This window comes from Ambystoma mexicanum, chromosome 9, assembly GCF_040938575.1.
Source record: "Ambystoma mexicanum isolate Mex_15411 chromosome 9, UKY_AmexF1_1, whole genome shotgun sequence".
NCBI lineage: Eukaryota > Metazoa > Chordata > Amphibia > Caudata > Ambystomatidae > Ambystoma > Ambystoma mexicanum.
In genome coordinates, this window is record NC_090931.1 from 795,919,362 (window position 1) to 795,945,357 (window position 25,996).

Below are 25,996 nucleotides of genomic sequence, written 5' to 3' on the forward strand. Positions count from 1 at the left end.
CAAATGCTTTTAGTACCCCGGTCACGCAGATCTTGAGCAATATGCCCCTCGCGGCAGGGGCATTACCTGACTCGGTCCGCGCTCGGGCAGGTCTATAACTATGGGCCCCGGGGCATTACCTGACTCGGTAATGCCCCCGCCGCTCGGGGCATATTGCTTAAATTTAAACCGGGTTGAAGCTAGGGACTGTTTAGTTATGAAGCTTGGTGTGGACTAGGAGATGATACGAATAATATTAGTTGTGGGAAAGAGGAAGATTTGCAATAATAGTATATTGGGTACAGGCTTCTGGGAGTACGGTTAGGAATGGTTTTAGCTATATATATATATAATAATCTTTTGGTAAAATCCATGTTATGTTGGATTTTGTTCAATCAATGTTATTATTCTATGTTCGTGTGGTGTGTTTTGTTGTCTTTTGGGGGGAGAAAACGACATGTAATCCACTACTCCATGACATGGAAACAGGGTTTCTTTCTGAAGGTAGAGTTAATAGGTTATGGAAAATTGAAGTATGATACAGACAAATGAATATCAAGTGGATGATTGAAGGTGACTTATGGATATGCATGCTGGCAAAGTCTGTTTGTGAATTGTGATGGGCCTGTTTTCTGTGTGTACTTGGAATGTGAAAGGACTGAATTGTCCTAGAAAAAGAAACTCTGGCGAGAGAAAATTGATGTGGCTTTCTTGCAGGAAACACACTTGATGGATGGTACTGGGGATCTTCTGACCAATGCAAGATACACAAAAGGATTATTGAGTTGTTATTCTTCAAATTCTAGGGGTGTGAGGATTCTGTTGAGGAAAGGCTTTGGCGCGAGTATTGATAAAGTGAGTATGGATGATGAGGGGCATATCATACTGGTGGATCTGAAGTACGAGGGCAATTTATTAACAGTTGGGTCTATATATGGTCGATGTGCGGAAGGGGTGAATTTCTTTGACTCATTAAAGGAGATGTTACGTGATATGGGAGGTGGAGTAGTTATTCTGGGGGATGACTTCAATTGTGTGATAGATTCTAAAATGGATAGGTCCTCGACGTGTACTTTTACGAGGTGGAAATCGAGTAAGGAATTCCAGGAATTTATAGAGGTGTATGATTTGGTTGATATTTGGAGGAATTTGAATTGGTGAGACAGGGAATTTTCATTTTACTCACCAGTGCATGATTCATATTCTAGGCTTGATTACATCTTAAGTGTCGGACAAACTGGTTGAGGCAGTGATGGAGGCAAACATAGGGGAACTAAATCTTTCGGATCACTCGATGGTGTGGACTAGGTTGAATTTGAGCCCGGAAAGATTGGGAATTTATAGATGGAGGCTGAAACCCTTCGTCTTGAAAGATGAAGGCACTTCTAAGGCATTTAGGAAGTTTATACCTGATTACTTCAAAAAGAATAATGGGACGGCAGACAGCTTGGTGGTGTGGGATTGCTTTAAAGCATCTATTATAGGGGAACTGATGAACTGGACTGCTAGGATGCGAGAACTTGAGTTGGAAATGGGGGATTTATAACGGAAATATGTGCTGCCCAAAGATGAGAATGTTAGAGTCAAGATAGTTGGTGTAAAAGAGTCCTTGAAGTGTGAATTGGATTCGCTAGTTGAGAGGGGTATGTATTATATGAAGCAAAGATATTGGGAAGGAGGAGGCCGCAGAGCTAAATTGTTGGCAAATAGATTTAAAAGCTTTTCAGAAAGGTTGTATGTTCATAATATTGTTAACGGGTCAAGGAATATGGTTGTTAAAAAGGATGAAATAGGTGAGTGTTTATGTTATACTGAATTGTATACTGAAGATCTTACTCTGCAGACATATGAACTGGATAGTTTTTTTGAGAAAATTGATATCCCCTCCATCTCTGAGGAAGATAGAAATTTTATGGATGCCCCAATGACCATCTCAGAGGTTCTGCTAGCAATTGGGGAGCTGACAATTGGGAAATCACCGGGTATGGATGGTTTACCAGTCGAGTTTTATCAGGGGTTTGATGAACTGTTGGCGCCGGAATGTGGTTTGTATAATTGTACTTTAAGGGAAGGGTCTTTATGTCCTTCAATGAAGGGAGCTATTATTACAGTAATTCCAAAATCATGAAAAGATGGAACTAGATGCTGTAATTACCGTCCTATTTTGCTGCTCAATGTGGACATAAAAATCTTTATTAAGATCCTGACTATTAGATTAGAAAGATACATGGTTGGGCCGATAGAATGGTCTCAGACAGGATTTATGAAGCAATGATATGCATATGACAATATTAGAACGCTATTGGATGTATTGAGCCTACCAGATTCGGAGATCGGAGATATTTTACTGATTTTCTTAGATGCAGAGAAGGCCTTTGGTAGGTTGAATTGGAGGTTCCTGAACTACACATTGTCAAAACTAGGATTTCGGCCTTTGTTTATTAAGGCTCTCAGAGCGCTACAATCTGATATAACGGTTAGGGTGTGGGTGAACGAGGGATTTTAAGCGTCATTCCAGTTATATAGAGGCACACGGCAAGGTTGTCCCTTATCCCCCCTGTTGTTTAATCTGGTGTTTGAGCCTATACTAGCGTATATTCGGCAGCATGGGGAAATTAGGGGTCTATGTGTGGGAGGTGGAGAAGTCAAGGCGTTGGCTTATGCGGATGATGTTGTGATTATTTTGAATAACCCTGAAGAGGGAGGTCATCTCTTAAAAAGTATTTTTGAGGAAGTGGGAAGGTTATCGGGTTACCGGATTAACTGGGAGAAGACAGTAGTATTTCCAGTAAAGAATTCCCCAGGTTGTGAGCAACTGCTGGGTTGGAACTGTAAATGGGAGGATGTGTTCGTGAAATACTTAGGAGTTTACATTGTTCGGGATGTTAAGAAAATTGTTGATTATAATGTTGATAGGATTATTGAAGTGCTCCAGAGGGATATTAGTAAATGGGGGCATATCAATGTAACCATCTGGGCTAAAGTTAATGTGATTATAATGCTATTGTTACCAAAGATTTTGTATATTATTCAGTCATTGCCTTTACATTTCACAAAGACAGCCCTCGGACGTACAGAGAGGCTATTTCAGGATTTTCTTTGGGGATTGGGGAAAAAGGCCATAATTCATCTGCATATGATGGCTCAGAGTTTAAAGATGGAGGTTGAATTATAGCTAAGGTTTTCTATTGAAAAAGGTGGTTAGCTACTCTAATGGGGACCGGAACCAGATGCTGTGATGGGTGCAAATTGAAATGCAGAAGTTTGAACCATATGATACAAAGTGTCTGTATTCTTTTGGGAGGTTATCCGAGAAGGTGCTGAATTTAAAAACAGTTGTTGCCACAAAGGATGCATTAACTTTGTTGATAGTGGGAAGCGGGCAAGGATTATTCATATTTAAAGAGGCGTCACATTGGCATAACCCAGGTCTACAGATCAATAATAGAATGTTGGATTGGAGGAGTTGGATTAATAAGGGCATCTTAATGATTGGTGATATCTGGAGTGGTGGAGGAGTGGTACCCTTTGAGAATCTGATGGATAAGTTTGGACTAAACAAAAGGGAGTTAAGGAGATATGGTGACTTGAAAAGCTTTGATATCTGAAATGAGACAGATGTTGGACACACCGCTCTTACAGAAACCGGAGGTCTATAAATTATTAACTACTATGGGCTTCATTAGGAGTTTGGAGGTAGCCATGCTGTTTTCACTGGCATGCCTACCCCCAAACTGGGTACTGGGTACCGGGTCCGGGTCCCAGAAATAGGGAATTACCGGGCCATTCCGACCTTGGAGGGCCCGGTAATTCCCTTTTCGCGGGACCTGGACCGGTACATCCCCATTCCCATTTGAGCCTCCATAGGGCTCAATGGGAAAGGGGAGGATGCTAACAACGGGCCCGTAAATGAGGGGCCCATTGTTAGCATCCTGATCTGCTAGCGGGTCCCGCTCTGCACGTCTGGTCTGACCAGGTGTGAAGAATGGGAATCACTGCAGACCTCGTAATGTGGTGGCACTGATTGAACGGTGATGGTCCCTTACCGGCACCATTCATTCCGTGGCCACCTGCCTCGTAATGAGGCCCTATGTCACAGAAAGTGTCAACTTTTTTTAAACTTATGCTACCAGATGTAAACTGGTTGCATTTGTGGGAAAAGTTAAAGCTGTCTTGGTCGGAGGAGTTACTGGAGGAGGAGTGGGAAAAGCCCTGGAAAGTTCTGGTCAATGTTAGGATAGATTTGCAACTACACTATATTCATCAAAGAATATTGGGTAGAATCTACTGGACCCCGGTGCTTATGTGTGCTTTGGGGATGAATGATGGTGACTGTTGTTGGGGTTGTGGAAAGGAAAGAGGTAATTTGTTACATATGTTATGGGACTGTGAAAGGGTGGAGAATTATTGAAGGGATGTTCTGGATAGGATTTATCAAATCTGGAACATTACTTTTCCAGGCAATCCCTGATCAGTGATTCTGCAGCTACCGAGGTGTGGATACAATAATGACTGGATAACATTGTGTTGGATTAATAAAGCCTTGCTGGTGGCGACTAAACAGATGCTAAACATTTGGAAAACAAGGAAGAAGCCGACAGTTGAAGGAAAGATATTTGATGTGCAGGTTCTTTCTAAGTACGAGAAGACTATGTTTTGTAGGCAACACAAGGAGACAGTATACAATGAATTGTGGGGATCTTTTAATGAGCTTTATAGAGTGAAAATGAAATGTGAAGTACAACTGCTTTTGTGAGTGGTGGGAGTCTTGAGATGGGAGGGGGATTGTCTGTGTCTTGTCTCTTGTTTTGTGGTGTCCTTGTTGTTTGTGCACATCAGATTTATGCTCATGGTTACATCCTAGGCTAGGTCTGGGTCATTGCGTGAGTTGATTGACTATTGCTAAATGCTTTCTTTGACCCTGTTTCAAGTTTCGGTATTGTTAATAACTTAATGACCTAAACTCTGTTAGTTTAGGTCATTAAGTTATTCAGCAGCAGTGGGAAGACAGAGGGACTCATAGAAGGGATCCTGGAGTTCAAGACCAGAAGGTCAAAGTTTGTTGGTTTGAATATACTTGGCGCTTCCATTTGGGATGTGGTTCAGGATCAAGAGCATAGAGTCAGGACCTGGATGATAGACAGAGACAGGAAATAAGAAAGACTACAGAGACCATGGGGAAAAAGTGAAATGTCATTTTTGAAAGAAACAAAACAAGAAAATGAAAAGTTGCATTGCAATTTCTGTTATTTGTTGAAACTGCTGGCGAGTTGGAATAAAGAAGTTAAAGCATAATGCTTGCCTCCCTGTCTTAAATAGAATCAAGACTCCCTACGGAGTATGCAGGCGCAACCTTCATTACGAGATAATAGATAACGAGCCCTGGCTAGATAACTATGTCTTGATGTCTCCAAAATCCCTTGGAGTGCAGTGTATGCAAACAATAGAGTGCATTGTTAGGGATTCATCAAAGGAAAGGTTAGAGACAGAAAAAGCCCATGATGTGGTGATTCCGGAGCCTGGAAGCTGACTACCATTGGACAGCCATTATCAGTCACCAGGATATAGATACATGCATCATTCAGACAGACAGACCACACTACTACTGGATGCACTCCAAGCTAGCATCTTTGATCACATGTATGAAGCCGCAGTTAAAAATGATCCAAATACATAAGATAATAGAACACTAATCATTGAAGCACAAGGGTTTTTAAGAAGGTCAAGCAAAATATGAGAAAACACAAAGGGGTGCAACCCCACATGGGCAGATGCACATATTTCACCTTTGACTAACTTGGAAACGAGCATCCATTTGCTTATCTGCACTGCACCCTGTAAAGAACATATTTTGCATTATTAATCTATGCTGTGTGAAAAAAACTGTTTGGGTTGCTGGGAGTCAAACGGCAAACTGATTTATTAGAATGTTTGACTAAAATGTGTACAACTGAAGAAAAATGTTGGCACCTTTTAAACATGTTGATGCTTTCTGACTCATACCAGGTTTACTGCCTTTCATGGCTGCTGCAGGAACTACAGTGGCTCCAATGGGGAACAAAAGGCACCCAGCAAGGCTGCTTGTTGGACCAACCCTTGTGTTTTACTGGAATTATCATTCTCTCTTTAAAAAGGAGATATTAGGATGCAAGGACTTCACAATGTTATATTTATTTATTTATTGAGCATTTGTTAGGCGCCTTTACAACAGGATGGTGTTTCGATGTGCCACAAGGCACAATGGGGAGAGCACAGGGGGGAGAAAATACATAATGGCAAAAATGGCAAGAGGCAGAAAAAATACAATTGTGGTCCTACTAGGCCTTGTGGCATTCGGACGTGCAAGTGCTGTAACAAGAAGTGCAGGGAGGGGGAAGGTATGGGAAAGTGCTAGTGAAAGCCTGGGAAGGAAGTGCTGAGGGTGCCAGGGAAGGGACCACTGGCTAAGTGATAGGGCGGGGGAGACCCACTGGTGTTATGCATAGCCGCCTGCTAGGGAGCCCACAAGGGGCATGCTGCGGCAGGGTAGGGTGCTGGAATCGACTGGGCAGAGGCCTGGTACCTGTGAGATTCATAAAGGTCCAGGCCGCCAGTCTCAGTGGCAGTGAGGTGATTAGCAGGGAAGTGAAAGAGGTAGCGTTCTGATCGTGCTAGGAGCATATAGTATTGCCCATCCGGGTCCTCATCTAGACGAGACCCGATGCATATGAGTTCATATTTGGATGTCCCTTTGTTGAACACCCTCTTATCAATACTGGGCAGCTAAGATTTGTTCCACGCTGGCCTGCTGATCAGTATCCATCTTTGGACGTTTTGGGGCTACTTGGCATACATTTAATTGGTGTGCCATACAGATTTAGACCAGATTACTCATGGTGATGGCATAAGAATGGTGGCCTTCCTTGTGAGATTAGGCTACACCACTATTGGCCTGAGCCTATAGTGTGGAGGAAGTAAAGTGTCAATGTGAGCCATTATTTTTGAAGTTGATTCAAGAGTAATTGTAGGGAATTCTAATTCTAGATTCCCAGCATTACAAATGACAACATTCTTTTTGCTTCTGATGAATGTTCGCTACACAAGGATTACAAACAGAAACATGTTGAGTGTTGGCCAATCCTGAACTGCAAAGGCTTTTCTGTATAAATATTCTATTATATGGAGTCCTGATAACTCTTTAGAGATTCCAAATTATATCCTTCACCTACTTTCTGTAGGCGTTAAGAAGTAGAGCTTCCCCTACTTTATGAAGTTATGCATCACTGTTTGCATTTTTTGCATATTTTGTAAATTGTTTACACTGTAATTTAAGTGAGTGTGCTATGTATCTGCACTTTGTGATTCTGTTTGTATTTTATTAATGTTTAATATTTATTTTATAAAATGTTTTCTATTAAGTCTTGTTATAGGGTATAGGTTGCCTGTTTTCCTACCCCACTGTTATGGCAAGTTGGGCGATGTGGCATGACACAACGAACTAAATGCATTTTACACCATATCAGAGCACATAGACATTTAGATACATGGAAAAACAAAAAAAAAACAGTTGTTGGGTAGAGTGTCATGACCGCCCGGTAATATTTTAAGGGATACTGGAGTAGTGGGGATGCCTTGCTGGATCATGTGATATCACAACAGGGGAAATGCAGAGTTAGCAGGTAGGTTGTGCCGACTACACTCAGGGTCCAAGGACAAATGAGTTCCCAGACGGGAAAGGTAAACATTATTTTTCAAACTACTGATAAAGTATGCCAGGCAAGGCCACTCCCAAACGCCCAGAATGGGAAACAATGGGTAGTCATTCTAGAATCTAAAACAGTAGACAGGAAAAATGTGATATTTGAAAAAAATGAACTTTGCAATTTTGGAAGATTATGAAATACTAGTGTAGAGGCCAAAGTGCACGTTTTCATTGGCTCAGTAGGACCACTATATATCCTAAGCCTACGGCTCCCTCTAGCTGTGGCAACAGGCGAAGCTCTGCAAATTGGACCACTGTACATCCTAAAGCAACAGCTCCCTCTAGCGGTGACACCTGTTGAAGCTATGCGAATTGGCATTGTCTCTATATATCCTAAGGCAACAGCTCCCTCTAGCGATGACAACAGGTGAAGCTACTGCATCAGACAAAGATACATGGAGCAAGGGGGAGTGGCAGGTCCCCTGCTTGCCTGGTTTTGGGTCATTTCTTGAGGGGCGTCTCAGACCATTTCTTTTCAGGGCTGCCACTCGCCCATTCTGGGTCTGATATGTGGGGTTTCGCAAGGCTCGGCCCTCGCCCCCTCTTCTTTTTAATCTGTATGTTCATCTTCTGTCCAAACTTACTGCTGAGTGTGGAGTCCTTTTTTTTACCTATGCTGATGAGGCACAGTTAGTGTTTCGGCTGGACTCCCCTCAGACTGATCCCCCTGGAAAACATCAAGACATTCTGGACAAAATCAATAAATGGAAGGCAGCAAATTGGTTAAAAATAAATGTCAACAAAACAGAGGTTCTGGTGTTCGGCCCACAAAGGGCTGACAACCTCTGGAATGCCCAAAACTGGCCTGATTCTCTGGGCAGCTGACCAGTTGCCTGTGCATCTGTGAAAGGTCTTGGGGTGAAGCTACTCCCAAATGGCTCGTGAGAAGCGCAGATCTCAGCAATTTGCAGTGCAGTGTTTGGGAAGCTCATTGGACTACTGTTATGGTATTTATTTGGGTCAGCCAAAGTACCAAATTCAGCGGATGCAGGTTCTTCAGAACTCAGCAGCCAGACTGGCACTGATGGTGCCCTGGCTGACTCTGCCTATAGATCCCCTGCACCGTCTCCACTGGCTCCCGGTGGCAGCAAGGATAGAGTTTAAGACGCTCTGCGTCACTCACCAGGCTGTGGATAATGCAGGTCCAGAATACCTCAAGGAGGAGATCGAACGATACTGCCCAACCAGGCAGTTGCGTTCTGCATCACAGCTGCTTCTAAAAATACCAGGGTACCAGCAGGCTCGGCTAGGGGGTCGGTCGTTCTCAGTTTTCGCTCCCAGACTGTGGCACTCGCTTCCCCCTCGCTACAAGCCATATAGGACTTTTTTCCTTTTTGTAGGGCCCTGAAAACCTATTTGTTCTGATCTACCAATTTGGCTCTATTTCTTATCTGTAGCTGTCTTTATTGATGTACTGCCGACCCCAGCGCCTACAGTAAATAAATAAATAAATACGGGGACAAACATACATCTGGCCTTTTATCGTATTGTTAGATAGATCAAAAACCACATTTTATGATGTGTTATCCTTGCCTGCTCAACAGAGACTCATTCTAAAAGGCACACCCATGAATCCACCAATTGATGATGTCGATGTAAACCACAAAGAGGCCGTCTATAGGAGTAGAATGAATCACAACTTGTAACTTGAATTAACCAGCGATCCACACAGAGAATATAATGCCCATGTTTTAGCGACAGGGTGGAGATTTCCATGAGCCATTGCTTTGTATTCAGATATTTGTGTGTTAATACGTTATGTTACCTCCTCCCAGGTGCATCTCTATTGGAGCACCAGGAACAGAGAGAGCCGCCAGCATGCGGGAGTAGATGAAAGGACGGCCAGCACCCTGGATAATTGGGTAGGTTGCAACCGCAGAAGCAACTTCAGCTCATTCAAAATCAAGCAGCTCAAACCATAATCCGCACTGGGAGACAAACACATCGCTCCAATCCAGTGGCTCCCTGTGAAACATTGGTCATTTTTGAGGTCTTGTAGATCACCCACAGGGCAGCATAGAGCACTGAGCCTAAATACTTGGCCACCATCAAAACAATTGAATTCCCTTTGCGGAACCTCGGCTGCTATCAAAGGGCCTGCTCTCCATTGGCAAATGCAAGGAGTGGGTTTAGCAGGAAACTCGTATTGTCGTATTGGACATTTTTACCACACTGCATGCCAGACTCCTCCAGCTTCTAAGCATGGAACCGGGTATCCGAGACATGCTGCTCGGCATTGTCTTGTTCCCAAGGCAAGAGTATATCCCGGGCTATTCTCCCAGACCACGTTTTTCTTCCCAGGCTCCAAAATGATGGAAAAAGCTCTTGGAGGACTATCAATACTACAAAGGGAATTTGCACTCAAAGAAAAGTAAGATCTTTTTGTTTCCCAAACATTCAGTCCCACACACGACTATAGGGGGCCTTTTCAGGCTAACCATAGTCTGCGGGGCAGCCCAGCCTGAACAGATTGTGAGCGTTCCTTGGTACCTCATTTATGCTGATGCTTCAGTTTTGATTGAAAGCGCCTATATTTTAAAAAGCTGTATAGCTCCTCGGATGCAGCCTTACATCAATTTACATCAACCCCTCCCTGACCACGTTAACTTACACATCATCCTTTGTGTCAACTGTGTTCAGGAGTGGCCTTGCACGTGGCCATCACTCTTCAGTGTTTTAATGACATCTGTATCAATCACCAACACTATATCAGGGCAGGGGGGGAGGTTAGCTGGGGGGGATAGCTCAGGGGCAATGTGCTCGCCTTGAAAGCAAGACGACTCAGAGAAAGACAGGTTCGATCCCGTGTCCGCGCTTAGAAACCTCTGGGTATTAAGCGCTTTATAAATAAACAATTGCAATAGCCATTTACAATATTAGCTACCCTGCGATAGTCCAGATGCCATGTTTTACACACTACAAAATACGAATGCAGGGAATCTAGTTGCAGACATTGCATTTGATCTGTAAACATTTAAGGAGGAACAACAAGCATAACAGCCCGAACACCACAAATCTCCTCAGAGCCACATTGAGTGGGGAGGGGAGGCCATGTTCTACTTCCATTATTGGGAGACAGCCCAGAGCAGCATGGGAGAGACAGTGAGTAGGGAGTATCACAACTGGTCACAGAGGGACAGACTGACTCAGCAGAGACAATTGAGAGACTGGGCCCTCGGTGGTGACGATAAGGTGCAGGGAAAAGAAGGATTGTAAACAGAAGTAGTCTGGATGGGCGCCTTGTTTCGAGAGTTGATGTTAGAAGGCTTTCAAAATGGTAAATGAAAGCTGCTCGACTGTTACCTAACCCTCGCCCTCCCCTTAGGCTCCACGAGATGTGAGGAGGAAGTTAGCGGAGTTACTTGGCCAAACAGGCTTGATAAAGGAGCTCCTTTATCAAGCCTGTTTGGCCAAGTAACTCCACTATGCGACGTCGAGAAAAATGTGTCGCCTGGCCAGTTTTGCTACTTTATTCTAAAATTATAACCAGCAAGAGCCAAGAAGCATTTCCCCCTTCTAGCATGTTCAAGTAGTTATGCAACTCTTATGCAACTCCCTTCTAGCATGTTAATGTAGTTTTACTTATGCAACTCCCTTCTAGCACTTTCAATTCACGAGCAATCAGAGTCCTTTTTATGCTCTGACATTTACTAGGGCTGGGGCATCCTTCCCCTTCAATCATCCCAGAGGCTACTGGTGGGGTAAACATATACATGTTGCCCTTATTGGTCAATGACATCCTATTCATAGAGCTTCCTGAAGGATGACTGAGCAAAACCCTTCCGAATCCTTCCCCTCGATTGTGGGTCCCACCCAGGCTCTCTAATTTTCCATTACACAGCCCGACCCTGGTGCCTTTTCATCATATGACGAGGAGGGGGGAACAGAACCCTCTCATGCCATACATTGCAATGCAAGTGATTTTATACTGAGGTTTAAAAAGGAAGGGGTAGGTCATGGAAGCAGAATAGGCTACACTACCCGGATGTGAAAGCAAGGATACCGATATCAACACAAAGGGTGTGCCACACACAGTCCCAGCTCCGAATACAGCAGATCCCTGTGTCGTGTGTTTTCCAGAGATTGTGGTGCCTTTTTGGAGCTTCAAGGTATATAAAAGGTTTAGAGGAATTGCTGCTTGGTTGTGGGTGTAACACAACAAGGGCAGATTCCACACAAACAGGAAGAGTTAAGGGTTAAAGAAAGTTCCGTGGGGGTGTTATTCTAAAAGGACACAATGGCCTGGCTCCAGTCCCTATTCTCACTTTCAATCTCCCGAGTGCCTGCCCAGTAATTGGTTTGCAAGTCACTCACAGTCGCAGGGTTTTGTAAGTGCGCTGGCACACTTCCTTGCCTTTGTGTTGTGCTTTAACTTCTGAGACGTGATGGCTGTGACAATGCTACAGGGGAAAAGCCCCGTATGCACCCTCTTGCCCTAAGGGTTTACCAGTGCCTTATCTGGGCAGGACCTATAACTTTCCCACTTGGCATAGGGGTTCTGCTTTGCATTTGTTGATGGGGAGTCTCCCTCTTACATAGATACTTCTGGGTGGCATTTCCCTGTCCCCCACCTGGGCTCTCAAGAGGTGCAAGATGGTTTACTTGAACCGATTGTTCGTATTATGGGAGGAGTCCCGGTCTGCACTAGTCAAATTACTTACGAAGTGCAATCTCTATCTATTTCCAAGGAGTAGAATCAATAGTTTGACATTGAGATAGAGAGAATACTGACAGGTCTAGCTACTAAAAGGTGGCCTAATACTCCATTAACATAGTACAAAAACAATTTGATTAAACAGACACTGAATTGTCATTTTTTCTCAAACAAAGTGTGTGTAGCGAACACAATATCTGCAAACATAATGGTCAAATTATAAGAAAAATATAAGGTGCACGCCCCCACAAGAGCCAGCCAAGGCCAAGCAAATTTTAGCAGCCAGATGCCAGTCGGGGCACCGATAATAGGAAGCAAACTTGTATAATTCTCCTGAAGAATGTTCAATATTTAGTTTAACAGAACAGAAACATGTTGAGATTGTGACATGTGGATTAATACATAGGAGTAAATACCAACCGATGGTCGCAGATATTGTGTTTGCTACACACACTTTGTGTCAGTTTAATTCCTATTTCATGAATATAAATGGTTGCACCTTACCAGCTAATGAACAGGAATGTGTGATAAATGTACTTGTTTGTTTTAAATTGTTTATTGATACATTCAAATTGTTTTTATACTATCTTAATGGATTATTAGGCCACCTTTTAGTAGCTAGACCTGTCAGTATTCTCTCTTACTTGAACCTTTACCTTGAAATGACCACCAATATCTGGGCGAAGGGCTTCTTCTTGACTGTTAGTTTCAAGGCCTAGCTCATCACATCGTTGGTCCCAGTTTCCCAGCAGGCTTTCGAGCTCAGCCTTTCAACTGGACTCTCGTAAGGAGTGGACTAATGGGCACATCCACCTGCTCTGTTTCCATCCCTCTAGTTGACTTCCTTGGCAAGGGAAACACAGGTTCTGACTCCCTACTACCCCTTCTCCTACTCCACTCTGTGAAACATGACTCTCACTCTGCAACACCATCAGAACCCCTGTTCAGTCAAAAACCTGTACCTCTGTTCATAAGGGTGTTGACACAGTAATTGTCCCAATGTGTGTTCCAATTGGCAGGTCCGTTTCTGCCTTGAGATCTGAGCTCATGATAGGTATTCCCCTAACAGTTTCACTTCCTCCACATCCGTTTGTCCTTCCGTGGCACTTAGTATGGTTTTGTGCTTGTATGAATGAGTAAGATTAGCCTGTGTCTTAGGTCTTGCAGTCCGAGATTATAAAAGCCTTGTCTGCATTGTTGTAATCGGGTAGGATTGTCAGGGTAATCCTGTGGTCTGGCATTCCTGCTTCCTCACTGGAGAGTACATATATTGTCCAGCTGTTAAGAGTTCATTCCATGCCGGCGCTAGTGCACTCCACATGCACCAAGTTTTAATAGCGCCCTGTGCATGGAACCACAAGTTGAGCCAAATTAACTCCCCTGTTCGTTTAAAAAAATAAAAAAATGTGAGCTTTCTTTTGGGGTGGATTTTTATGGAGTATCTTCTCCTGGGTGAGCATGAGGCTCCCTTAACCCAATTCTGGCCCCTCATCTCCCAACTTCATATTCCTTCTTGGGGAATGTAGTGGTTTCTATTTTCCCTAGACAGCGGCTGCTCTATCAGGTTGCCCAAGGGCGGGTTAGCAGACCTCTGGGGATTCCTACATTTACCACCTCCATGATTCGCATTGTCGAGCCAGTGCCTTCTCTTTGTCCCCAAAGTTCCAGCCTCCATCACTGGGCAAAAAACCAGCGGCTTCATCGCAATCTGGATGCTAGTGTTAATCCCTCAAAATTAACCAGTGCACCAGATGACTTGGCTAGAAAACCCCTGGTCAGTCTTATCTCAGGTAGTTTGATATAATTGTTCCTTCTCTATCTAGGCAGTGCTGGCTCCTGACACAGGACTTTAGCCTGAGCCCCTTGCACAGTGGTTTTGGAATCAATTTTTGCCCCATTTGAGGAGTCTGCAAGACAGGGAAATGATCAGGTAGGACTTGCTGACAAAGCAACAATGGGTCAAGGATCTGCTCTGCTCAGCAACTTTTGCTGCTGATCAGCACTTCACGAAAAATTCCTCATCCAAGGCGCCAAGCTTCACTGCTTTCCAAAAGTAGTACCGACAGGAAAATGTTACAAGTGGCCCTGCTGGATACATCCTTCTTCGGCGATCTCAACATCAGGCCAAGGTTGCGTGTGCACGAAACTGAACATCTCCTTTTAGACATATGTGGAAATAAATATACACAAACCTGCTGTAGGCCCATCTGAATGAGCTACATAGATGTACTGTAGGGTTAACCAAAATGCCGCAGACAGGCATAACCTATGATACTTTCACAAACCATTCACATTGACCCAGACATTTTGATGTCACAGAAAAACCGAAGAAGGCAATCCGGATCTGAGAATACCTTGACATGAGCGAGCCTGTAATGACAACCCAGAGCCAGCTCCAGGCCTCCTCCCAGAGCGACGCCTTCAATGGCAGCAACGATCGGCTTCGTGCTCTTCTCAAGTGCACTGTTCACATCCTCTAATGACGCAGCTGATCTTACTTCACGCGTTTGAAATGTTCGGATGTCAGCACCTAAAGAAATGAAGTTGAAGAATCTTTTTACTCCTGCCTCCCGATCAGCAGCATAATAGACAGGGGGGCAATTGATACATTCCCCATGGCTCATGTGAGCTACTAGTCATTTTGCTGAAGAATTTGACGAACATTGATGAAACGTGAAGTCAACAATTATTCATATGAATGTTATCAAAATCCTTTTCATAGTATGAAACTGGAGGATGAACACCTTGTGGTGTTTTTAGGGCCTAATCTTAACTAAAATATATGTTTTCCATAGATAAACGTGTTAAACGATGGTTCTAGGCCTGTAGGCCAAATCATTGCACATTTCTAGCACAGCACAATATTTTTATGAACATGAAATAAGGCTGATCAATAATGAGGCACAATACCCAAGGGACTGAATAGTCACGTGTTTCATGGGCCGAGAACTAAGATCAATATTTACAGGGATAAAACATACATTGGTTACTTTAGACCAGACAACATGTCATGCCTGCATACAAAACCACTAAGTCATATTGGCAGGCAACTCTTTTTCTAAAAAAAAAATCTGCAAATTATCATTAAGTCAACATAATGTTACTGAACTATGTGGTGGACTAGAAGGAGACGGACTCGAGGGCATCATTGAAGGATGTTTATTTAACTAAAAAGAGAAAAATGCCTAACTGTCCCTATTGCTAAGAGGGATTTCCCTACCTATAAACTAAAACTAAGGGTACTCGTCATCTCTCAAAACCAAAAATAGTCTGCAGTCAAAAAAACCTACCCACCATCTGGCCCTCACCACCTTAGAAAAAACAACGTAAAAATCAGCCAGATCAGTAGCCTTTGAGCTCAGACTTTGTCCAGCCAATGGTATTTGGATCTGTCCCAAGTGTGTTCTTGATAGTTCATCAAATGAAAGTTTTCAGACCTCTCTTCAGGCTCCTTAAGAAAAGTTGTAAGTCTTTACTTTTTTATTATTTGATTTAATTGCACAGCTATTTTTACAAAACAAAAAGAAGAAAACTCAAAAACGTCAGTGTACTTTCCTTATCCCATCATATACCTACATAGTCCTTCTACATTCAATTAGCTTTCCACTAGAAAAACTCTCCGTATAAAAGATACCACTGCAATGGTCCACAATGTCTTGTCTCCATTGATCAGGGCTAACCAGAGGTTTTTGTCAGTCATTGTTGAAACATTTTTCATCAGTGGTTTCATCAGGAGATCCTGCTGCGCCGTCAAGCCAGTACAATCCATAATTACATGTTTAATTGTCTCCACTTGCTCTCATTCATAATTCTGACAAAATATGCACATCTTGGATTAACTAAGACCACAAATTTCTCTAATATCATTTGTTAAGATTAGATTGAACGCTGTTCGCATAAAAATGTCTCTAAAGCATCTGTCCGGAAACTTCTGTAAGTAAGAACGTGGATGGTTTATTTTCCTGGGGTCTTATTTTCCTGGGGTCCGCAAGCTTGTATGACCTCGCAGTCTCTTCAGTATGAATCCAGTCAAGTTCTGTGAGTTTCTTTTTAACTCGTATCTGGTTTGACAGCAGAACTTCCTCGTTACAGCCTAATTCTGCTAATTTCTCCTTCAGTCGGATTACCCAAGTTGTTAGCAAAGGTGAAATCGCTTTCTTTATTACCTGGTTTAAGATCTTCAAAATCGCTGGACTGTTAGGCAACAGTATTTTGCTTAACAGAGCCAGCTCTTCGCATTTCACTGCTGCAACCAAGGATAGAAGCCCCAGTTCTCTTCTAATTATTGGCATTGTAGTTGAAGGTGGTAAATTCAAGATCTTCTTCCAAATTATCCCTTCAAGTTTTGGCCATAACTTCTTTGAGATCTGGGGAAAAGCTTCCATACCATATATGAGGGATGGTACTACCTTCCCTTTGTAGAATTGGATGACTGCCATAAGAGAAAATCTCCCATATCTCTTGTCCATCATTTTTGCCTGATCCGCTAACAATTTTGCTTTGGATATCAGGGCGTCCTGTAGAGGGGTCTCTGCTCTGCTGTTATTAATTAACACTCGCAAATATTTAAATGAGTCAAGCTTTTCGATTTTAGTCGTGCCCAGTGACCATCCAAATGGTTCTCTTCTGGGGTCCTGGCTGAAACGACATTACCTTGGATTTTCCTGATTTATTTCCAGCTGGTTCAATGTAACATATCTCTGCAGACTATACAGCTGTCTTTGTAACCCGATTTTGGTCTGGTCAATTAAAATCAGGTCGTCTGCATACAGTAGTCTGGGCGTTTTCTTCTCGCCAATAGTAGGTGGAAATGATCCCAGCTGTGGTTCTAACCCTTGGCTATTTGAGATGAAAAAGGTAGAGATTGCCGGAGCCAAAGGGCAGCCTTGCTTGACTCCTTGCGCAGTAGGAATCACAGAAGATGGGAGGTCTGCTCAATTTAAACTGACCTTAACATTTGTGTCCGTATGTAGAGCAATCAGAGGCTCTTTTATTTCTCCTGGGCAATTCCTTTTCTTTAACTTTATCTATAGCAAATTCGATCCACACGGTCAAATGCTTGCACAAGATCTACAAATGCAAGGAAGATCTTTCCATTACCATGATGGACTTTATCTTTCAAGATGTTAAGGACGAAGATGTTTGGGATCATACCTACTGATTTTACAAAACCCGTCTGGAAGAGATCAGTTGAATTGGATGTCCTGGTCCACTCAATGAACTTTTCCAGCAAGAATGAGCCAAAAATCTTGCCCACCACATCTAACAATGCAATGGGACGATAATTTTGCGGGTCAACCCTTGCCCCCCTTTTAAAAATGGGCACAATTATTGCTGATTTCCAAGACTCCGTTATTTTCTGTTGGTTAGATATGTTTTTCAATACCGCGAGTATGAAGACTGCCCATTTTTCCAGATTTTCTTTCAGAATGAGATTAGTGAGACCATCAGGCCCAGGAGCTCCAGATGGATTGAGTTTAGTAATTTTCTCCAAGATGTCATCCACTTCGTATTGAAATGGCCCAACCTGCATCTGTTGGACTGGCTCAATGAGCTCCGTTGAAAGTGGCAAGCCTCGGTACACCTCAGAGAAATGGGTAATCCAAGATGCTTCACTCACATGATTTAGTTGGGTGTCGTTCGAAGTCGCTGGAGATTGTTTGATCAATGACCAGAAGTTAGAAGAAGATCTTCTCTTACATAATGCCCTCAACATAGTCTCTGAATCATGTTGTATCATCTGGTGTCTTCTTTCAATCACCCATGATTTATATTCTTTACACAATTTTCGCTGCGTGATCTCTTACACTCTTTTCAGACGAAGAAGCCGCTTTTCTTTTTATGTGTCTCATTAGTTGTCTTTTCTTCACCAGTATCTGGTCATATTCATGTTTTTTTATGTTGTTTTTGACTTTAGTTTAAATTAGTTCTTTCTTTTATACTGGTGTAGCATGAAGCTATACCCCACTCGGTCAGCTAAGTCGAGATCTTCTTTCTTGGCATCAATATACTTCTTTGTTATAGCTTCAATTTCTGTAGGTTTAATCCTCAAGCAATTCCCTGCACTATTTACTTCCATATCTTTTTTCAACCATTCTGCGGGGGGTTTTAGCTCACCCTTCCAGGTTATATATAGGAGGTTATGATCACTGTTCACAGTTCTTGTTACAAGGAGGTTTGAGGTTATATATATAGTCCAAGTTAGCCGATTGATCACCTCTTTCCCACGTTGGGACTGGTTTGGTGGCTGTCGGCTCTTTAACTGTTAACTGGTGCATATCCCAGAACTTCATTAATTTTACCCACACTTTTCCTCTCTTGCATGCCGAGGGATTATTATCTTTCCTTTTCTCCCTCGTAGCTCGCAGGGTACACACAGCGTTCAGAGCTACACAAATCACTATGTATTTGACTTTAGGGTTTACCAGGACTGATTCTGTAATGGTGTCAATTTTCTTTTTTTAGGAAAGTCTCATTTGAGATATTCAGGGGGGTCCAGTAATAGGTTATGATAGCCATGTGACCAGTGTTTTCCCCACCTTATCCAGTTTACTAGTACTGCCAAACAATGCAAGTCTCTGCACATGAACTTCACCATTCCTAGCCCTGATCCTGCTTTTAGGGCTATTAACAAGCCCGAGAACGGCCGACCTTTAACTCCTCTTGCGGCAGGGGATATGACAATCACGTAGCCGTCTAGGAGGGGCATATTTAACAACCACGTTTCTTGGAAACATAAAATGTATTATGACCCGAGATTCACATCACTAGGTCTAGTTGGGTGATTAAATCTGCGAGTGTTCCAGGATGCCCGTTTCAGCTCTTGATACTTGATGTCCTGGTCAGGTGAAAGGTGATTCACATTCGTTGTGCACTTGCTTTGGATTGTCGATTGTGGCTATTCTTTGTGCTTTATCGAGGCTTCGGCCACCCAGAACCAATCCTCCACCCTTTGTGAAAGCAGTATTTTCTCTTAGTTTGTTTTTGTTAGGTTGACGTTCCTTGTCTCCCTGTCGAAAGTAACCTTTACTGAGGCCTTAAGGCCTGAGGGCCCCCACTCACACTCAGTGGAGCTGACAAAGTTTTGGTCCTAGGAGTGTTGGTTGGGGAGCCCTCCATTCAAAGTATTTATACAAATCAAAGATCTCAAGTTCTTTAAAGGGAGGGAAGATTTGGAAACTCGGATAACCAAGACATTAACAAGAAAATCTTGTTACCAGTATAATTGGCCCTGAATCCAACTTGGCCCTTCAGACTGTTCTTTGCTGTTTGTTTCCTCCAGTGCCCCTAGTAGTAGTAAAATAATGTTTATTTCTGAACACTTTACTAGAAAGAACCCGTTTTAAGGCCCTGTAAAACACATAAGAAACATGCATACATGAAACAGAGAAACTCTGACAAAATACATGAAAACCAGTGATCAAGGCAGTAAAAGGATAAACTAATCCACAGCAGATTATAGGTTTAGAATGTTAAAAAATACTGCTCGAGTCTCTCTTTAAAACAGCCTAGAATGTACACATCCGAATATTTTGGGGTTTAGTATTCCCGTTTTAGGCAGCTGTATTTGGAATGCTAAACCCCAAAATAGGGTTTCTCAGAGATTGACCAACTATCAGTGTTGCGCTGAAACTATACTCGAGAACAAAGGACATTGAGAAACTATAAAAGCGAACAGGGGACATTGTGTACCAACAGGTCTTCCAGATACTGAGCGGCAGCGCCATTAGGGGTCTTCCAAATCAAAGACAAGAATCAGAACTAAGTAAGGTCGTCTAAAATCAATGAGCCCAGAAAGTGGATTGCAGGAGAGGTGGGACTACCCCAGTCACAGCGTACGCCCCGTTTCCTGGTGCTGGCCAATGTTTGCAGTAGAGTAACTCTGGTCGTAGTGCCTTAGGGAATGTTAGTAAAAGCAGTCATGCAGCCCCTCCCCCCCTACCCCCACCCACACTCTGCAGTAAGGCCCTCACAAGTCTGTTTATTTGTCAGCAATATTTATGATGCGGAGTGGCCTCCAAGAAAGAAATGCCCCCTCCCCCCACCACCACATCTTAAACAGGTGTCTATGTATGTTTATTTTTGCCACATGTAAAACATGCAAGCGTTATCACATATCAAAAAACAGTTGTTCAATAAATTTTAGCTATCTTTAATTGGGAAAGTGTGTGTATACACAGCTAACATTTCTACATTCCTAGTGCTTAGACAGTGAATAATTTCCTCACATAACTAAAGCAACTGCATTCGCTACATCAGCTAGCAAAAGGCACTCTTTGTGTCCTGCTCTGGTAAGAGTCGAAGCCTCTATCTCTCTGCGAAGGTCAGAGGCAGGCATCCTTATCCATTGCACGGCTCTCTGCTCAGTCTCCCATTCCCTCTCCACGAGCATCTCCCAAGCAGTCATACCCACTGCACCGCTCTACTTGCCGCAAGTTTATCTCGTCCTGATCTCCTCCCAAGCATCCCCCAAAACCTGCATTACTTACAAGAAAAAGTTCATACAATGTCTCTGGCGTCAAAAGGGCTGCAAAGTACTAACCTTTTCAGGCCAAAGCAACGCTATCATCATCCACCTGGTTGTAGTGGATTTTTGCCAAATGTAAAGGCAGAACCATGGCACGTTTCAAACGATGCAGCAGCGATTTGAGTAGTTAACAAAAAACGTGAATAAAATGTTTCACGCAGAAGGAACTGTGGAGAATCCTGTGGACCCCCCAGCAAAACCCTACCTAGAGTCTCCTCTCAGTGGCCAGGGGAGGGTCAACGTTTTCTGATCCCCGTCCTGGGGGTGGGTTGGTGTACTGCGGGAGGATCACATGAGTGGAGAGGAGGCCCAGATTAGGGGGGAGATTCCGCAGGGTGAGACATGGTATTTTTCCTCAGATACCCTTAGGACTATTCCTATAGAGGTTATGGCCTGTTGCAGTTCAGATGAATTTCAGCCTATGCTTAAGCCTAAACTAGAAAAAGATGGGGTTAAAAAGTTTAAATCTGTTACATTTCTTTGTTATCCCTAACTGTCCTCCCGAAGATCAAAGGTACATTACAGAGAGTGGTGAAAGTGTTGTGCCTTCTATCTATATCCACAATCCCTCTTACAACAGCATGAAAGGAAGTAAAATCCCTGTTAAAATTAGTAAAGTAGTGGGAAAATCGAATTTCCTTATTTTAGACTACATGTCCCAGAATCCCTTAGGGACTGTGACGAAGAAGAGGGCTGAAGAGGCATGTGGAGCTAAAGGACAAGCAGGCAAGCCTAACAGCCTGTGCCGTGGACATACAATTAACTCTAAGGGCCTGCACCGGAAGCCAATTAAGCCACCTGAGGGGTATAAAAGGCTGCGGCAGGAAAGAGCAGTAGAGAGAAGCTCAAAGGTTGGCAGCAGTAGCAGAAGAAACAGAGCACAAGGCTGGCAGATGACTAGGAAGTGTGACCACAGAAGGGACAATGGAGCGAAGGAAGAGCAGATTTGACCTGCAGGCTCTGAGTTGGTCCTGTGCTCACAAACCCTACTTTGCTGTGGCTGCATTGGGAGAGACTGGGAGAAGCAAGCAGTCTTTCCAGGTATCCCTAATTGCTGTGAATGCAGAGCTGAAGTTGTGTATCCACCGGAGGCCCATGTACGGAAGCAAGCTGAGGGAAACTGAAGAAAAGAAGACTCTCCATTGTATAGGCCAGACCCCAGACACCCATGTTGCAGAGGGGTGTGGGTCCCAAGAAAGCCTGTAGCAGCAGTAGTAGAAGTAAGAAAGTCGGGAAGTGGAAGTCGCCCGCAAACCCTGTGACTTTGGAGTCGGTGAGTGAAGCTCCGTACTCCTAAAGCACAAGAATTACCTTGCCGGTAACAACTGTAACCAGTTGAATTCAAACTTGCGTAGAAGTTGGAGCGAGTGAAGTTGTTCGTAGTCGTGGCAATTCTTCAATAACAAGGGGAATTTGTATCACGCATTTTCAGCACAAAGTGCTTGTGTAAGAAGAAAATCTTTCTTTTCCCATTGTTGCCTTTAAATTCATTACCGGGATGTCGTGTGTCTCTTATTGAGCGGGAGAACGTTATCGCTAATTTGGTCAAGAAGTCGTATTTCACTTTCCCAAAGCGTTAAAAGAATATTTCACATCACAGAAATGTTCCTTATGAGAAACTGTGTTTCCCGATCCTTGTTAAAGTAGAACACTGTCAGAATAAAAGGGAACGCAAGTTTGTAAGCTGAAGTTTATCATCAAAGAGAGATTGCGTATACCTAAATTCTTTTCAGAAGTGAAAACTAGCTCTTGTAACATTCAGAACAAATGCTTAAGACTTGGATACGTTGCTGAAGTGATGAGCAGAACAAGTATTATCCAAGCCAGTAGACCGTTTCTTTATAAAGTGAAACCAGCACAATTAAGATCTGAACACCGATGCTCTGAAGTTGTTGAAGCTGATACAAACCCAGAGTCCTCTGATACAAAGGTGACAAGGATACCCATGGCTGGTAGAGTGGCAATACAGATTTGGGGTGACTACTGGGTATCAGAAGGTGTGCATAAAGCTGGGGAAGGGAGCTGGGCGCTTGTTACAAAGAACAAATCCATAATCTGTGAAGCTGAGACTGTTGAAGCTGATAGAAAGAAGCAGTCTAGAAGTCCAGAAAGATTTGTGTGGTAGCTATAAGACAGGAAGAAGTGGCAAAGAGGCTGCCCTTTCTTATAGCAGAGAAAGAAGAGTGCCTTGCCAACCTGCAGAGGTCGAAGAGTCTAGTTTAAAATTGCCTAACATTTCTAAAATAACCATTTGCAGCAGAAGCAGTAGTGCTGTGGTTGTCTATCATTTTGTTCGAATATCTTCCTTTGAATATAGTTGAAGCAGTAGTAGACTGTGAGGCTGAGGAGCCTGCTTTCACAGTATCGTTTGCAGAAGGGAATTGCCAAGGAGAGAGCAAACTCATTAGAAGAAGCTTGCTGAGAAGTTGCATTCAAAACGCTGCAGAAGAAGAAGAGTTGCTGTTAAAACAGAAGTGGTGCTTTTGTTTTGAACTTTATCCATTCCATCCTGCACTGAGGTCATCCAGGATTACCATTGGGGCTGTTTTCTTTGTGGAACTTGGAAGAGGAGCTTTTCAACAAACCAAGAAGGAACTGACACCTGTGGATTTTTATTGAGTGAACTTTTGTTTCACTGGAACTTTTCACTGGAACTTTTCAAGAACTGATTTAAGACTTTATTTCCCTTGGAAGAAATTGACTTTGAACAATCCTGAGGAAGAAGATCTACCCAGGCCAGATAGAAGTCATCCAAGACACTGGGACTCATTACAAGTCTGGTGGTCTGGAAAAACGGTGCCAATAGCAACCTGCCAGCACCCTTTCCGGACCGCCAAACTACGTGAATGTCTGAAGGGGCTGGTGCTCCCAGCAGGCATAGTTTTTACAGAAGCACCGGCACCATTAGCAACGGTGCTGGTGCTTCCGTGTCCCCATTCTGTGGAGTCTTACCGGACTCCACGGAATGGGGATTTACAGTTCCCGCCGCCTGACATCCCGGGCTGTCGGGACCTGTAATATCCCGGTGCCACCGGGATATCAGGTGGCGGAAACAGTGTTACAAGGTCGGCGGCAACATGCTGGTAGCACCGGTGTGTTACAGCTGACCTTGTAATGAGGCCCACTGTATGTGTGTAATGTTTTATTTATGTTGTTTATGCTTTGTTTGGATTGTTTTGTTGTTTAGAGTGAGGGCCAGTTTTGCATATGCTAGGATGTTTTCACTCGAAGCCTAGATTAGGTAGGGAATTCCGTGGTAGAGTAGGCTTAGTTAGGTTTTATTTGTATTTGTTCTTTGAAACAAAATGTCAAACACTGAGAAAACTACAAGCCGTTGACCGCCTCGTATTACTGAACCCTCACAGACCCTAGGTAATTACATCAAAACCTGAGTTCGCGGGGGCATGGCTAGCCAGCGAGCAATGAGGACGTGAGCCCTTAGGAGCTCCCGTGGCCGCCAGTAAAAACCTGTAAAAACATCCTGCATATGTGGCGAGGAAAAGCAAAGGGGCACCCAGCTGAGCCAGAATGATACGCACCGTGGGCGCAAACAACTGCAGCTAAAATGGCCGCCGAGACCTCATTGCGCCAGAGAGAAGTGTCGACTGCGACAGGAGACGTGCCGCAGTGGAAATCGTAGCACTGAACTGACAGAGCCGCGTACCAAACAAACCGGAGCAGGGAACCCGCTTGTGGCGTACATAGATCCGTGGTGGAGGGAACACTGCCCAACCGAACAGTTGCGGCTCGCTGCAGAACGTTGCCGCTGCTGACCCATAGACAATACGGAAGCCAGTGTCAGCGCAGCCCTCACACTGTCGGAAGACAAACAGAGGTCATACTCGGAGCTCACCCCAGGAGCGGGCAGACCGAGAGGCGAGACTGAAAGACTTGAAACCCCTAGCAGTACGATCACTGCGTCTCACCGAAAACACCCTGGGACACATATATCCATAGAGAGCCCCAGCACTCCTCCTAACACGCGGAAGCAATTTGAAAACCCCAGACGGCACTTAGAGGCTCCCTGCATAGTCGGAATACCGACCTCACCTACTGCGCTGCACTGCGAGCAGGGACCAGAATGAAAGGACAGCATACTATCCCGCGGTGAATGTAGCTGGTGAGTCAGCAACGGCACGCAGCTCACAACAATGACTTATTACTCTACCATGAATGTAGCAAACATGCAGGTTGCTGCAGCATAGTGAATGAGCACACATTACAGTTTAAGACAGATCAGGCAAGTGTTTTACCGCTTGGTACTGAGGAGCAGTTGCCTAATGATGTCGGCACACATGATCTAATTAATTCATCCAGCTACACTCACGCTATAAGAGGTACTAAAGGATTTTTCAATCCCGCGTTACAGCGAGGACTTGCTTGTGGGTCACTGATACTCCATGCATATAGAGGCTGGGAGATTGTACATGGCTAGAGACGCCACCACACTGCGCCTACACTGGCAAGTGCCAACATCCATGATCACAGCCTAACGCTGCATGCTATGACATACGCCCTTCTAGCCAGGGATAGCCCGTGCTCGCACCGTGGCATTGGGGCAATGTTGGCACTGATCGAGGAAATACTCCCCGCAACAAAGACCAAACCACAGCTGTGCTCCTCCTTAATGTCCTGCACTCCTGCAACAAAGCCAGACATTCAACCTAGTCTGGAGGAACTATACTGATCCCTATATGAATATTGGTCAGTGTTGAGCCACAACTATGTAGGCAAGCAACGCAGCGGCGAGAATTGAAGCTGCCCGCTGCAGGAGGATATAGCGCATTACACATAGCATTGCACCGTATGACACCCACATAGCAGTACAACACCTGTGCTGCAGTGACACAGAACGGCCTCCTTTGAAACGGAAAGTGCTGTGTCAACTGGAGCACACTAATAGACTCTGGCAGAGAAACACAGGCTAGAGAAGAATTGGTAGACCCTTCGGTGAGATTGTGGCACTCGTTCTGCCCCAGCGAGTGGAGCGACCTGGCTGGGGTTGAGTCGGCCTGGGGAGTGCCGTGTCTGGCGAGAGAATCCAGGGATAAGATTGCCAAATATGCAGGCAAATACCCATCTCCCCAAAACAGAC

The 25,996-nt window shown here is 43.9% G+C and overlaps 1 protein-coding gene across 1 annotated transcript in view; it reads right to left on the reverse strand.

Annotated features, from left to right (window-relative positions):
* EHHADH (enoyl-CoA hydratase and 3-hydroxyacyl CoA dehydrogenase) overlaps positions 1 to 25,996 on the reverse strand; it is a 318,280-nt gene that overhangs the window by 216,551 nt on the left and 75,733 nt on the right. Inside the window, exon 4 of the mRNA XM_069615744.1 lies at positions 14,729 to 14,904. Within this exon, the coding sequence (XP_069471845.1) occupies positions 14,729 to 14,904 (176 nt within the window). The remainder of the gene's footprint in view (positions 1 to 14,728; positions 14,905 to 25,996) is intronic.